The 13,723-nt window shown below is 46.3% G+C and overlaps 1 protein-coding gene and 1 pseudogene across 1 annotated transcript; both read right to left on the reverse strand.

The window, feature by feature from the left end:
- Positions 1–6,328: 6,328 nt before the first annotated feature.
- LOC113875549 (zinc finger and SCAN domain-containing protein 5B-like) lies at positions 6,329–9,257 on the reverse strand. The gene is made up of 4 exons (XM_027514046.1): positions 8,880–9,257; positions 8,387–8,593; positions 7,317–7,470; positions 6,329–6,945 (listed from the first exon to the last, which is right to left on the reverse strand). The coding sequence occupies exons 1-4, from the start codon at positions 9,255–9,257 to the stop codon at positions 6,329–6,331; spliced, it is 1,356 nt and encodes a 451-aa protein (XP_027369847.1).
- A 2,346-nt stretch (positions 9,258–11,603) lies between these two features.
- LOC113875563 lies at positions 11,604–11,944 on the reverse strand (annotated as a pseudogene).
- Between the last annotated feature and the right edge of the window lie 1,779 nt (positions 11,945–13,723).

Consider the following 13,723-nt stretch of genomic DNA (forward strand, 5'->3'; position numbering starts at 1 on the left):
CCCACTTATTTCAAGCAAATTGTGACATTTACCAAGAGACATCTTTGACTTCCCCATCAAAAGCCTGGATAAAGTTAGGAGACTGGAAAACCACAGAGGGCAATTGCAGAGGAGAAAGCATTGAAATGAGAAATTAATATCGAAATGAGAAGTTAATATCAAAGATACTTTAAAAACCCCATATATTTGGAAATTAAATGCCCGGTTTTAAATGAGGGCTATGTCTAAGAAACCGTAACAAGGAAAATTAGAAAATAGAATAATAATAAATAGATAATAATAAATAAATAAATAATAGAATAAAAATAAAAAGAGAATAAAAATGGGCACTTATATTCCTCCTTCGGACCTGCCCTTCAACTCCAGTTTGCCTTCAGGGGGAGCCCCTTGGGCCCCTGGCTTGCTTTTCTTTTTTAAAAATTATTCTAAAAATAAATAAATAAAAATTATTCTTCTTTTCTTTTTCTTTTCTAGACTTGCTTTTCTTTATCACCATCTGCTGCAGAGGCCCTCGAGACACCTTTTTGAATGCTGCTCAGACTCTTGTCTCCACCCCTGCCTAACTCAGGGCATGCTCATCACAAGGAGGGGCAGCCTCGGCCGTGGCAGGGGGCTCCCCACGGGTCCAGGCCTCCAGGGCCATCTGTCCCCAGAAACTGCTATGTGGATTTTTTAAAGGAAATCATGATCACGTCACTCTTGTGTTTCAGTCTCTTTGCTGCTCCTCCTAATTGTCCTGCATTTAAAAAAGACATGTGTGTAATGTGTGTGTCTGTGTATATACGTATTTGTGGAGAGAGATATATATATAACGTATATGTTATGCATATAAGCATGTTTATGTTATATATATATGCATACATAGGAAACACAAAGACACACTAAGTATTAAGACTGCTTGTCTCAATGAATGGATAGAGAAGATGTGAGATACACACACACACACACACACACACACACACACACAGTGGAATACTACTCAGCCATGCAAAGGACAAAACAATGCCATCTGCAGCAGCATGGATGGATCCAGAGGTGATCACACGAAGTGAAGCAAGCCAGACCAAGAAGGACAAATACCATACGCTATCACTCGATGTGTAGAACCTAAAATACGATATATTGTTGTTGTTGTTCAGGGACTAAGTTGTGTCTGACTCTTGGACTTTGACACTCATGTAACCCCATGGACTGCAGCATGTCAGGCTCCTCTGTCCTCCACTGTGTCCTGGAGTTTGCTGAAACTCACGTCCATTGAGTCAGTGTTGCGATTTTACAATCTCATCCTCTGTCGTCCCCTTCTCGTGTCGTCAATCTTTCCCAGCACCAGGGTCTTTTCCAATGAGTCTGGTTCTTCCAATCAGGTGGCCAAAGTATTGGAGCTTCAGCATCAGTCCTTCCAATGAATACTCGGGGTTGATTTCCTTTAGGAGTGATGCTTCAAGATCAGAAACAGGCAATGATTGTAGTTGGTTTTTTTTTTTTTTTAAATAAGCATTGAACCAAGCAGCCCAGCCTGGCAGCTCACAATTGGCGAGTCATGTTTTCCAGATCTTCAGAGTGAACTTTTTGATGCCAGTTTAGCATCTCAACAGGCAGAAGTTGAGCATCACACTCTGGGACTCATTAAAATTGCCTTAACAACCCTCGGAGGGACCCTGGAAGTAGGTGAGGCTGTTTTCTTCATCTTTCCTGCCAGGCTGCGTAATTATGATCAATTATTCAACCCATCTCCAGGAGGATTAAGAAAAACAGCTTCATTTTTGAGGCCACGGGGACAGAGAGAACACCGAAGGGAAAAAGAAACTTTACCCTCCGAGCAAGAGAGGGAGGGAAACAAACAAATTTGAACGTATTAGAGGGAATTAAAACTTTGAAATTGTGAGAGGAGAGTGATGTCTGGGCTGTAATTAGGCAGCACCCACCTGTGGGCGCTGACGCTGTTTCTTTCTTTTCCTTTTTTGTTTTGTTTAACACTCATCTGCCTTGCATCGGGAGTTCCTGGTTGAATGACTCTCTGTGGGCAGAGTTTTCCTCCGGCTGTCCAATCAGCCATTCCTCTTCCATGCTCACCACCCCAGGTCCTCAGCTGGCGTCTGACCCCACTTAGGCTCAACTTTGACACTCTTGGAATCATAGGTTAGATACGACTCTGTGAGGTGCTTTTCACTACTAAATAGTCAACAAAAGCTTTTTAACCTAAAGTGAAGAGTCTTTACTGCTGCTAACAATAGCAGCTTGAAGAATGCAGAGAAATGTGCACTTCATTTCTTTATTCTTTTCGTGGTAACCCTGTTTAGTGTGGTGTGGGTTTCACACGCACGCCCAGGTGCGCACACCTGCACACACACACCTGCCTGCACCCGTACCAAATATGCAAACAGAGCCCCGTCCTGCCTACGGCTAGGTAACCTGCTTTTTCTTCCGGCTATCAGTTTGTCGCAGTTTGCCAGCGCAGTAGATAAAGCTCTGTGTACCACACACTCTTCTATCCCGCGGATGCACCATAACTTTATACAGTCCCTCTTTCGGTGAATATGTATGAGGCTTATGACATGGGCTGTGTACTGGGCTGACAGTGTGGTTGTAAACAAAAAGTAAATAGAAGCAAAGGAAACTAGGCAAACTAAAGAAAGACATGTCCCAACGGGGTTTTTAAAAAATAGAATTTACTAAGTAGGTTCTGAAGTTCACCTTGAAAGAGAAAGTGCACATGCACACAAGAAACTACAGCGGGGACTTCCTTGGCAGCCCAGTGGTTAAGACTTCACCTTCCAGTGCAAGGGGTCCGGGTTCAACCCCTGGTCAGGGGGCGAAGACCCCACACGCGTCGTGGGGTGGCCCCTCAAAAAAGATTGTCATTATAGTAATCAGAATTTTACCCCTATATAATACTTTGGGGTTAATAATGATTTATAGAATAATAAAATATTTCATGATAAAATTCAAACATAGCATTCTAGTAAAAGAAAAGAATGGCAGATCATGTGCCATATTATACGAAGGATCAAATTCCTGCCTGCACTAACAGCAGGAAGTTTTATGTATTTTAAACAGATACTCATTCCTTGGGGCATCGGTTAGCAAAACATTTCCCCACTTGAAGCACTGGTGATTTTTATTTTTTCATTTTATGTTTTACTGAAGGATAGTTGGCTTACAATATAATATTAGTTTCAGATGTACAAAGTAGTAATTTGATATTTGTCTCAAGGGCACTGCTCAGGATGTCCACGCTCCGTGCTCACTTGTCCACTGGGTCACTGGTCCACTGGGTCACTTGTCCATTGGGTCAGGTCTTGGTACTGCATCCAGAGTCCTCAGTCTCTGGTCTCTCTCTGTCTTTACAATAATTATTTAATTAATTAACTTTTTGTTTATTTTTGGCTGTGGCTTCTCTTGTTGCGAGCATGGGCTCTAGGCACACAGGCTCAGTAGCTGTGGCACCCAGGCTTGTGGGATCTTCCTGGACCAGGGCTCGAACCGTGTCCCCTGTGCTCACAGGCGGATTCCTATCCACTGTACCACCAGGGAAGTCCAACAAATAGAGATCGCCCATGTGCAGCAACGAAGACCCACCACAACCAAAATAAATAAATCCTTAAAAAAAATGGCCTTACATTTGTGCCTCTGGAGGCAAAAAGTACAATATCCAGTTTGGCAAGAATGTACAGAAATGATACCCCTGCCCTCTGCTGGCTGGCTGATTTCAAGAGAAATGTTCCAAGCTTGCAAAGAAGAGTTAATTGTCACTTATTGATAGCTCAGTTGGTAAAGAATCCACTTGCAATGTAGGAGACCCCAGTTTGATTCCTGGGTTGGGAAGATGGTGCTGGAGAAGGGATAGGCTACCCACTCCAGGATTCTTGGGCTTCCCTGCTGGCTCAGCTGGTAAAGAATCTGCCTGCAATGTGGGAGACGTGGGTTTGATCTCTGAGTTGGGAAGATCCCCTGGAGAAGGAAAAGGCTACCCACTCCAGCATTCTGACCTAGAGAATTCCATGGACTATTCCCATGGGATTGCAAAGAGTCGGACACGACTGAGTGACTTTCACTTTCACTTTTCACCTCATTTACTGTTACATTAAATGAATGACAATGGCTAGATATTCGATATCTAATACATACGGGCTCTATTCCCCATGTTGTACACAACATCCTTGTATCCCGACACTCAGTAGTCTCTGCCTTCCACTCCCCCAGCTTTCCTCTCATCACCAGTCACCCACTAGTTAGTTCTCTGTATCTGTGAGCCTGCTTTCTGTTATATTCACTAGCTTTTGTATCTTTTAATTACTTAATTTAAAAAATATTTATTTATTCAGCTGCTCTGAGTCTTAGTTTTGGCAGGCAGGATCTAGTTCCCTGACCAGGAATCTAACCATGCGCCCCTGCATTGGGAGCTCTGAGTCTTAGCCACCGGGAAGTCTCTGTTGTATTAGCCACTATTTTTTAAGATTACACATAGAAGTATCAATAATATTGCGCAACATTTGCTTTTCTCTGACTTACTTCACTAAGCATAATGCCCCCCAGGTACATCGATGTTGCTGCCAGTGGCAGAATTTCATCCTTTGTATGACTGAGTAATATTCCATTGTCTACACATTCCACATCTTCATTCCTCTGCTGATGCACACTTGCATTGCATGCATGTCTTGGTTACTGTAAATACTGCTGCTATGAAGATTGGGGTGCATGTATATTTTACAATTAGTGTCTTGGGTTTTCAGGTTCAACTGGGTGACAAGTTCTTCTCATGTCATGGAACAGTTTGACAATCAACCACAGTTAATATGGGGATCTGGGGAGATCAGTTGTTTTCACAAGGTCTCGAACTAATGAACGTAGCATAGAAAACCAAACCCTTCTGAAACCCACGTCCATCTGTCCTGACCTCCAAGCAGTCTCTTCACATGTCCCCACTTGACATTTTCTCCATTGTGCCCTCTTGCCCTAAGTATTCCCAAGTCAGGGACTGACTCTCAAACTGTGCCAGGAGATGAAATATCTCTATTTATATGGTGCTGGGGGAAATTTCAGGAGTCCCTGCCTGTTACCCCACAAGTGGAGTGATTGGGTGAATATTGGAGAATGAACTGTTTTAGGTAAACCAGGGGGATTCATTTTCCATGGAAACTACACCAGAAGAACCAGGACTTATTAAAGAGGCCTCCATATTGGTTTTGTGGAGGACTTCATTTATTGTACTTTAGTCTTTTATGGATTGCATTTGGGGGGGGAAATGGATTGGTATTCCTGGTTTAGTGAATTTTTTTTTTTCATTTGCCTGAAGAGTTCACAGGAGTAAGAGAATAGAGATATGATAGTTGTTGGGTTACATAGCTATTTTTTCTTATGTAAATACAGCTCAAAAGAATTTTCTAAAATCAGCTTAAAAGCTACAGTATGAAAAGAACCTACTTTGGAGTAAGCATTTAGAAAATCAGAGGTTGTACTGCCGTAGGGCCAAAGAATGACACCTATCAGTTTTGGAAGTCTTCCTTTTTCTATATAACTAGGGAAGAAATATCCAAACAAGTACAGAGTGAAGACGTGGGTGCTCAGTTGCTTCAGTCATGTCCGACTCTATGTGACCCCATGGACTGTAGCCCACCAGGCTCCTCTGTCCATGGGATTCTCCAGGCAAGAGTACTGGAGTGGGTTGCCATTCCCTTCTCCAGGGGATCTTCCTGATGAAGGGATCGAACCTGGGTCTTCTGTGTTCCAGGTGGATTCTTTACCACTGAGCCACTGGGGAAGCCTTACAGAGGGAAGGTATCTCCACATAATTATGGCCATGTAACAAACTGCAGCTATCATCTACTCCATATAAAGAAATCTTGGAAGAGGAAATACACAGGACACTAACTTGACAAAAATGTCTTTGTTTATTTGAAATTTAAACTTCACTGGTGATCCTCTTTTTCATCTGGACACTCTGCTAGGAGCGTCCCCCCATTGTCCATAATGGGGGGACTATCAGCAGTGACATCAGTCATTTTCATGAAGAAGTACTGAAAACTAATGAGACCTGCATTCACTGAAAGAACAACACAAAGCCAAAACTTATCACAAAACACAGGCTACACTAAAGTAGAGAACAAATTCTGCAGGGAAAGATAAGTCATCACTCAAATATTCACCTAATTCATGTGAATGGAATCCCATCGGGTTCCAGTATGATCATAAGTTCTTCACATGTTACATTTTAATTGTATCAAATAAACGACAAATAATTCAGAATTTCCTTCTAGGAGCAGACAGCTCTTGGACCTGATGGTGGGGTCCTGGGGGAATCATTTGGAATGGATTTTCTGGTGGCGTTTCAAAGTCCCCAGCTGACAGAAGGCAATTGGGACTCGGGGCACACGTAGGGCTTGATCCTATAGTGGGTGCGTCGGTGAACTTTGAGGTTCCCTCGGTGGCCGAAAGCTCTGTCACAGTGCTCACAGCGGAAAGCCTTCTCCTGGGTGTGGGTCCTCTTGTGAGCGCGCAGCGTGAAGTCATGAGTGAACTTCTTGAGGCAGATGTCACAGCTGTAGGGCTTCTTGCCAGTGTGGATCCGCTGGTGAACCTGCAGATCTGAGAGCTGCATGAACCCTCTGGCACAGATGTCGCATTGAAAGGGCTTCTCTCCTGTGTGTGTCCTCTGGTGTAAGGTAAGCTGAGATTGATAAGGAAAGGTCTTTTTGCACACCTTGCATTCAGAGGGTGCCCGTCCTGGGGTTTCTGCTCCCTCAGGAAGACTGGTGGGTCCCACGCTGCCAGATGAACCAACGGAACGGGACCCAAGCTGTTCTGAGAACTCTCCTTGGTCCAAACACGTGGCTGCTTCTTGACCCATGTCTTGGCAAGAGGGACTGCTGTCCCGTTTCCTTTTGACATGTCTGCGATTCTTCAGAGGACCTCGTCTGGATCCACTCAGAGTGGAAACGTCTCCCTCTGGAACACAAGAGGAAAGGCTTCAGGAGCCACATTTGAAGTATCACTTCCTTCCTGGGGACTCTCCCCTCTCTCTGCCCTCCCAGAATCTGCTCAAAGAAGAGATTCAGCACCATATTTATCAAGGAGCATTTTCCATGGTGCCGACCTCATTGGAACCATCCCTAATTTGGCTACAGACTTCCCAGCATACAAACTACCTAAGAGTCTAGCTGATGCAACAGTCTGGAACGTTGACAATGCAGATGGTTGGCATTGGACAACCAACTCACACCCCCCAACACCAAGGGATGGAAATGCTGGGTACCCCTTCCTGGACATCAGTGGAGGCAGTCAGTACCTCCTGCGGTCTCCAAGTTTTTAATACTCACCACGATCCTGCAGAAGTTCAGGCTCTTGAGACGGAAGGGTTCTTGTCACTCCTGTGTCTTTCAGCAGGTCCTTCTCCAAGTTCTCCTTGGAGGGCGTCTGACCCTCCAGTTCACCTGTTTCAGGAATGGTCTCTGGCGGGAGAGCTTTCTGGCCCTGACAAGGGGCAACCAAGCAGAGTCAATCCCACTGCCTTAACCCACGGCAAGCTCTGTCTCCTCTTTCCCCATCCCCCTCGTACCCTGATCTCACACTCCAGCTTTCTGAATATCCGTTTGGGGGATATGCCCTGACTGCTTCCCATCACCCTGACTGGCAATCCTCTCCTGATTCCCATGTCTGTCCTTGATCTATACCGACCACCTCTGGCAAAAGTCCAGACTTCACAGCTGGCACTGTCAATTGTCTTTGCACAAATCACTCCACCTCATCTCAAATTCTCCCTGCCCCTGACTCTGAAAGCACAGGACCCTGGCTCTAGGGCTTCTGACTTCACCACTTGCTGATACCTTGCTGGATTTGTCTTCGTCATGGAGGGTGCCCTGGGGCATAATAAGATGATAAGCAGTATAGCTAGTCTCTATTCATGAGAAATCAGTAGCATCTCCTCCCCCGATTCACATTTCAAAAAAATCCACTCTCTCCAGGCATACTCCAATATCTTCTGGGGGAGAAAACGACTCCAATTGGGTATTTTTTATTCAATTCAATATTCAATTAAAAGTACAATATTCCCCAATATTAGTGCCTCTGACGAAATCCATCATGGGTGAAACAGCTGTGAGTGCATTTACCCCTGATGAACTGACCCAGCACCATCCCGTGGAAACAGGACTCCTCTCCCTCATGCTTAGGGCCACAAGCTTTCATGGTGAAGGACTATGAAAGAGGGACTGTCTTTATTCTCACACTGGGCGGAAAACGGCTGGGAACGCAATGCATCCATGGGAATTCCTGGAGGTAGTGGGTCCATTCCTGTCCTTTGCCAAGTTCTCCCAATTACTTCCGCAGCCACGCCCACCCGACCCTCTTCTACCTGCTCCCAGACTGGAGGTCAGGACATCACACTCACCTGGCCCCTCGACAGGTCCTTGGCTCCTGGCCGATGCTGCCTGTCTTGGCTTTCCTGCTGGCCCTCGTCTGGAGGGACGATACTGATTGTAGACTGGGGCTTCCTGGCTTGGTCTCCCTCACTGTGCCCCTCATTGATCTCAGATCCTAACATTTGAACACCCGAGACTGGCATCAAAAAATCCTCGCCTTGGACACGGACAACAGCCTGTGAGGAAAAATTCAAATAGGATCAGTCTCCCTTCCAAGATCCAAAAAGGTATTTATTGTGTATCCTACCCTAGAGCTCACCTCCTGGGAATGACATTTGAAAGACCAACACCCTCAAAGTGAGGACCAGCAGACACATCTCCAGTGATGGCACAAGCAAGTGCTCACCCCTGTGGGAATCAGTGATTTAGAGCCAAGCCCTCTGGTCCTTCTGCTTCATTTCCTGGCTTGGAGCCACCATCCCACCGTTCCCTGTCTCACAGGGTCACTAGGGTCCTACTCACCCGTTTCTTCAGCTTCTGCTTCTTTCTCAGCACCTCTTCCAGATCCTTACAAGTCTCGGCACCACTACTTTTGACTAAGACCTGGATGTCAGGCGGCATGCACATCACGAACTGCTCCAGCACCAGCCTGTCCACCATCTGCTCCTTGGTGTGAAGATCCGGCCTCAGCCACAGACCACAGAGTTCACGGAGCCTCCTCAGAGCCTTGATTGGGTCGGATTCGTCGGAGCTCCTAAACGTTCTGAAGCGGACGCGCAACTCTTCAAGGTCGGATTCGGGGTTTTCCCTTCGGGTGTCTTGGCGTGGCGCAGATGCTGGCGACTCTGCTCCGGGCCTGTCCGCGTCAGGGCCACGACCCCTTGTCTGGTTCTCAGCCATACTGACTGTAGAGCTTTTCAGTAGGACTCTGGGCAAATGCTTCTAGAAGTGGGTGCACAACTGACCCCGATGGAAAGGAATTTCCTCTTGCTTTTCCTCAGTAATAGATTCAGTATTCAGAAATAGGGGGCAAAAAAGAAAAACGAATGCAGCCAATTAGTTTTATTTTCATCCACCCTACCATCCCTCATCCCAATACTGGGCATTATTCCCCCCTCAGAATTTCACACCAGGGACAAGAATCCATTCTCTTATTCCTCTGACATCCATCTTATAGTACAAGAAACTGAGTGGTGAAAAATCTCCACAGGGCAGTGCTTTAAAGCCCTTGTGAGAAAATGAACCACACCAGACGACACCATGGAGTGTGGAAACAATCTCATCTCACAGAAGATTCCACAAATGAACCACAGTTCACGTGTGGCCGGAGGGAGATCGGTGGATTTCACACGGTCTCTGAGCGAATGCAAGGTGAACAGAAAGCCAGGACTTACTGAAACCCACTTCCACGTGCCCTGACTTCGAGCGTTCTCTTTAGACATTTCCCATCAATTACCTCCTTGAAGCCTTCTCGCCTCGGTCCTCCTCAGTTGGGGACTTGCTCTCAAACTCGGCCGGCGGAGAAGCGTCTCTCTATGGAGCTGGAAGAAATGCCGGACCTCTCGGCCTGTTACGCAATCGGCGCATGGATTCGTTGAAGGCGGAGCAAACCATTCTAGATAATCCCACTTTACTTAATCACAGGGATTCGATTGCCCATGGAAACTTGCTCAGGACAAACCACGATTTATTAAAGAGGCCTCCATAGTGATTTAGCCACAGATTCTGTGTATTTTTTTTTTTGTTGTTCTGTTTTTGGCCAAGTAGGGAGGCAGGTGCGGTCTCAGTTCCCAGACCGCGGAAGGAAACCACGCCACCTGCAGCGGGAGCGCTAAGTCTCACCCGCTGGACCGCTAGGGAAACCCCTCGGTTTCCTTTTGGATTTGATTGATTTTGGACTTTGGGGACTGCATTTTGGGGTGAACGGACTGGTTTTAATGATCTCTTGAATTTTTGGTCTCACTGCCTGGAGGGTTTGACGGAGTCAGAGACATGATGGTGGGAGCCAGATCGGTTTGACTCCTCTCATCTTTTCTGTTCTTGTGAGATAAGTCTTAAGAGGCTTTTCTAAAACCAGGTGATGAGCTAAGGTGTGAGAAGACCCGATTTCTAAGTAGCCTTTTTGAAGACTAGAAGTTGTACACCAATAGGAAAAAAGAAGGACACCTATCACTTTCTAAAGCCTTCCTTTTTCGAAACACCTTGGAAACAAATCCCCGAACAAGTATGGAGTGAGTGAATCTATCTCAGCATAATAACAGCCATGTAGGCAAAACCACGGCTATCACCTATTCCCTGTAGATAAGTCTTAGAAACTACGCAGACACTCTTTGACAGAAATGTGTTTATTTGAAGTTTAAATTCCACGGCAGAGCCTGTCCTCTGTGCCAGGAACATGCAATTTTACAGTGAAGTCCTGCCTAACAGGAAGCCAGTCAACAGTAGGCTCAGTTTCATGATGAAGTACTGATAACTAATGAGACATGCTTTCAGTAGAAGAATAACAAAGGAAGCAAAAACTTATTGAAACAGGCTACACTAAAGTAGAAAACAAAATCTAAAGGGAACGATAAGCCATCACTCAAATGTCCTCCTCATTCATGTAAATGGAAGCTCCTGGACCCAATATCCTCCGAAGCTCTTCCCATGTCATCCACCCTTTGTGTTACAGAAGTGACAAATCATTGTGAATTTCCTTCTTGGAGCAGAAGGACTTGGACCCGACAAGCAGGGTTAGGGCCACTGGTTTGGAATGGGTTTCCTGGTGGGATTTGAGAGACCCCAGGGAGCAGAAGGCAGGTCACACTCGGGGCACATGTAGAGCTCGAGCCCAGTGTGTGACCACTGAGGTTCCCACTGTGGTTGAAAGCTTTTTCACAGTGCTCACAGTAGAAAGGCTTCTCTTGGGTTGGGTCCTCTGCAGCATGCAGCGTGGATCGTGAGGAAACTTCTTGGTGCAGAGATGGAAGCTGTAGGGCTTCTCCCCCACCTGGGTCTCCTGGTGAACACACACGTCCGGAGACTGCATGAACCATTGGACGTGGATGTTGCTTTTTTCTTTTTTGAATTTAAAGGGCCGTCTCTCTTTAATGCGGTTCCAGAATAAGAGCCCATTACTTTGATAACCACGGGCTCAGCAGAAGCCTCAACAGAATATGTGTAAAAGAATGTTTCCAAAGGCTCCAGAGATGACCCCAACTCTGCTTCCTGCTTCCCCTGGACAATACTCCATCTCCTGGGTGGGGCGGCTACTTGGTCCAGCTGACTTTAGGAATGTCATAGTGCTCCGTGAGCGTGTCCAGGTGTCTGTTGAAGTCCTCCACTCTCTGCTTGTGGGTTTTGGATGCTTTCTTCAGGATCCTCTCCATTTGTCGCTTCTCCCGCACCTTCTCAAAGGCCACCTGGGCTGGGGTCAGCTTGTCGAGGTGGCGCCTCAGCTCCTCCTCCTGGTTCTTCTGGATTTTCCCCATCGTTTCCAGGAGTTTTGCCTTGTCTCTGTCCTTTTTCTTCTTCCGCTTGGTCTCACCAAGCTCTGTGACTCCTTTGAGCTTCAGGGGTCCCTTTTGGACCTGCTCGTAGGCGTCCATGCTGCCCATCTTTGGATTCGGATTTCTAAATGGACAAAAGTTGGGGGGGGGTCAGGTTTCTGAAATGGAAGTTGGGACAATATCGTTCTCTACTGTAGATCCGAGAGGGTCTCTCTGTGTGGGTTAACACAAATGAACACAGACGAACATCTCTGCCTAGTCCAGGGGGCCAGGATTCAGAAAGCCTTGAGGAATAAATGCACCACACCACACCACAGCGTGGAGGGTGGCAACACCCTATAAATCAGGGTGATTTATAAACATATACATCGATGGAGGCAGGACGGGGGAACCTGAAAGACCTCTTATTTAAAATGTCTTTTCTGCAAGAGAAGGATCTGTGTTCCATTATAGTTCCCAAGTTCCATTTACATGTTTCAAGTCAGTTCTTCCCCCCTCACAGAGAGCTCAGCAGTCAACCGTAGTTTATATGGAGTTTAAGGGAGATCCACTGCTTTCACAAGGCCTTTGAGCTGATGCAAGGTGAGTAGAAAACCCAGCCTTCTGAAACCCACCACCTCCTTCTGTACTGATTCCCAAACCTTCTCCTTAGACGTTCTCACTCATCACTTACCTCCTTTGAGCCCTCTTGCCGTCAGCCTCCTCAAGTCGGTGACTGGCTATCAGAATGTGTCTGGGGCTGAAACATCTCTATTTATAGAGAGCCGGGGGAAATGGCAAGGGTCCCTGCTTGTTACCCCATCAGCACAGTGATTGTGTAAGGGCGGGTGAAGCCATTTATATGACCTCATTTTAGATAATCCAATTTATCCATGGATCCAGTTTCACACGGACACTGCACCAGAAAAAAACACAGTTTATCAAAGAGGCCTCCATGTTGGTTTTGTGGTAGACTTCTCTGATAGCTCAGGTGGTAACGAATCCTCCTCAAATGCAGGAGACGCTAGAGAAATTCCTGGGTCAGGAAGATCTGCTGGAGAAGGGATAGGCTACCCACTCCAGCGTTCTTGGGCTTCCCTTGTGGCTCAGGTGGGAAAGAAGTAAAGTGAAAGTCTTTCAGTCATGTCCAGCCCTTTGTGACCCCGTGGATATACTGTCCATGGAATTCTCCAGGCCAGAAGACTGGAGTGGGTAGCCGTTCCCTTCTCCAAGGGATCTTCCCAACCCAGGGAGCGAAGCCAGGTCTCCCGCATTACAGGCAGATTCTTTACCACCAGGGAAGCCCGTGCACTTTTTGGCAGTAAGATTGATTTTTCTGGTCTAGCAAATACTTTTCTCATTTACCTGGAGAGTTGGAAGGAGTCAAAGCATAGGTATCTGAAAGTTTCAACCAGTTTGGTCGCCTATGCTTTTCTGGTGGCTCAGTGGTAAAGAATCTACCTGCCAATGCACTCCCTGGGTTGGGAAGATCTCTCACAGAAGGAAATGGCCAACCCGCTACAGTATTCTTGCTTGGAAAATTCGATGGACAGGAGAACCTGGTGGGCCATGGAATAGCAGAGTTGGACACAACTCAGCGACTAAACAACCCTTTTTAAAATTCCACATGCAAAGCTCTCGGACGAGGTCAGAGTCCTGTATGTTCTCAGGGAACGTGCCACCTTTGGGGTCGCAGTCTGGCTTTTCAGTAAGTACACTTTGGTGTGGCACAGACACTGGTGGTTTGAATTATGGACTGTCTGGTACTATACCATGACCCCACAAAAAATGTACATTCTTTAGCCATAGTGACTGAGGAATTTACTAGAAAAATGTTGAGCACATGCTTCTAGAAGCCCATGACAATTCACCCCTACGTAAAGGGATTTCCTCTACCTT

This window comes from Bos indicus x Bos taurus, chromosome 18, assembly GCF_003369695.1.
Source record: "Bos indicus x Bos taurus breed Angus x Brahman F1 hybrid chromosome 18, Bos_hybrid_MaternalHap_v2.0, whole genome shotgun sequence".
Taxonomy (NCBI): Eukaryota; Metazoa; Chordata; class Mammalia; order Artiodactyla; family Bovidae; genus Bos; species Bos indicus x Bos taurus.

What these genes read in the sequence shown, in the direction of transcription:
- LOC113875549 (XM_027514046.1), bottom strand. Translation starts at nt 9,257, where the DNA reads ATGGCTGAGAACCAGACAAGGGGTCGTGGCCCTGACGCGGACAGGCCC. An exon ending in AGGACCTGTCGAGGGGCCAG is followed by an intron (nt 7,471 to 8,386) that starts GTGAGTGTGATG and finishes GCCCCTTGTCAG; the next exon opens with GGCCAGAAAGCTCTCCCGCC. An exon ending in TGAACTTCTGCAGGATCGTG is followed by an intron (nt 6,946 to 7,316) that starts GTGAGTATTAAA and finishes CTTGTGTTCCAG; the next exon opens with AGGGAGACGTTTCCACTCTG.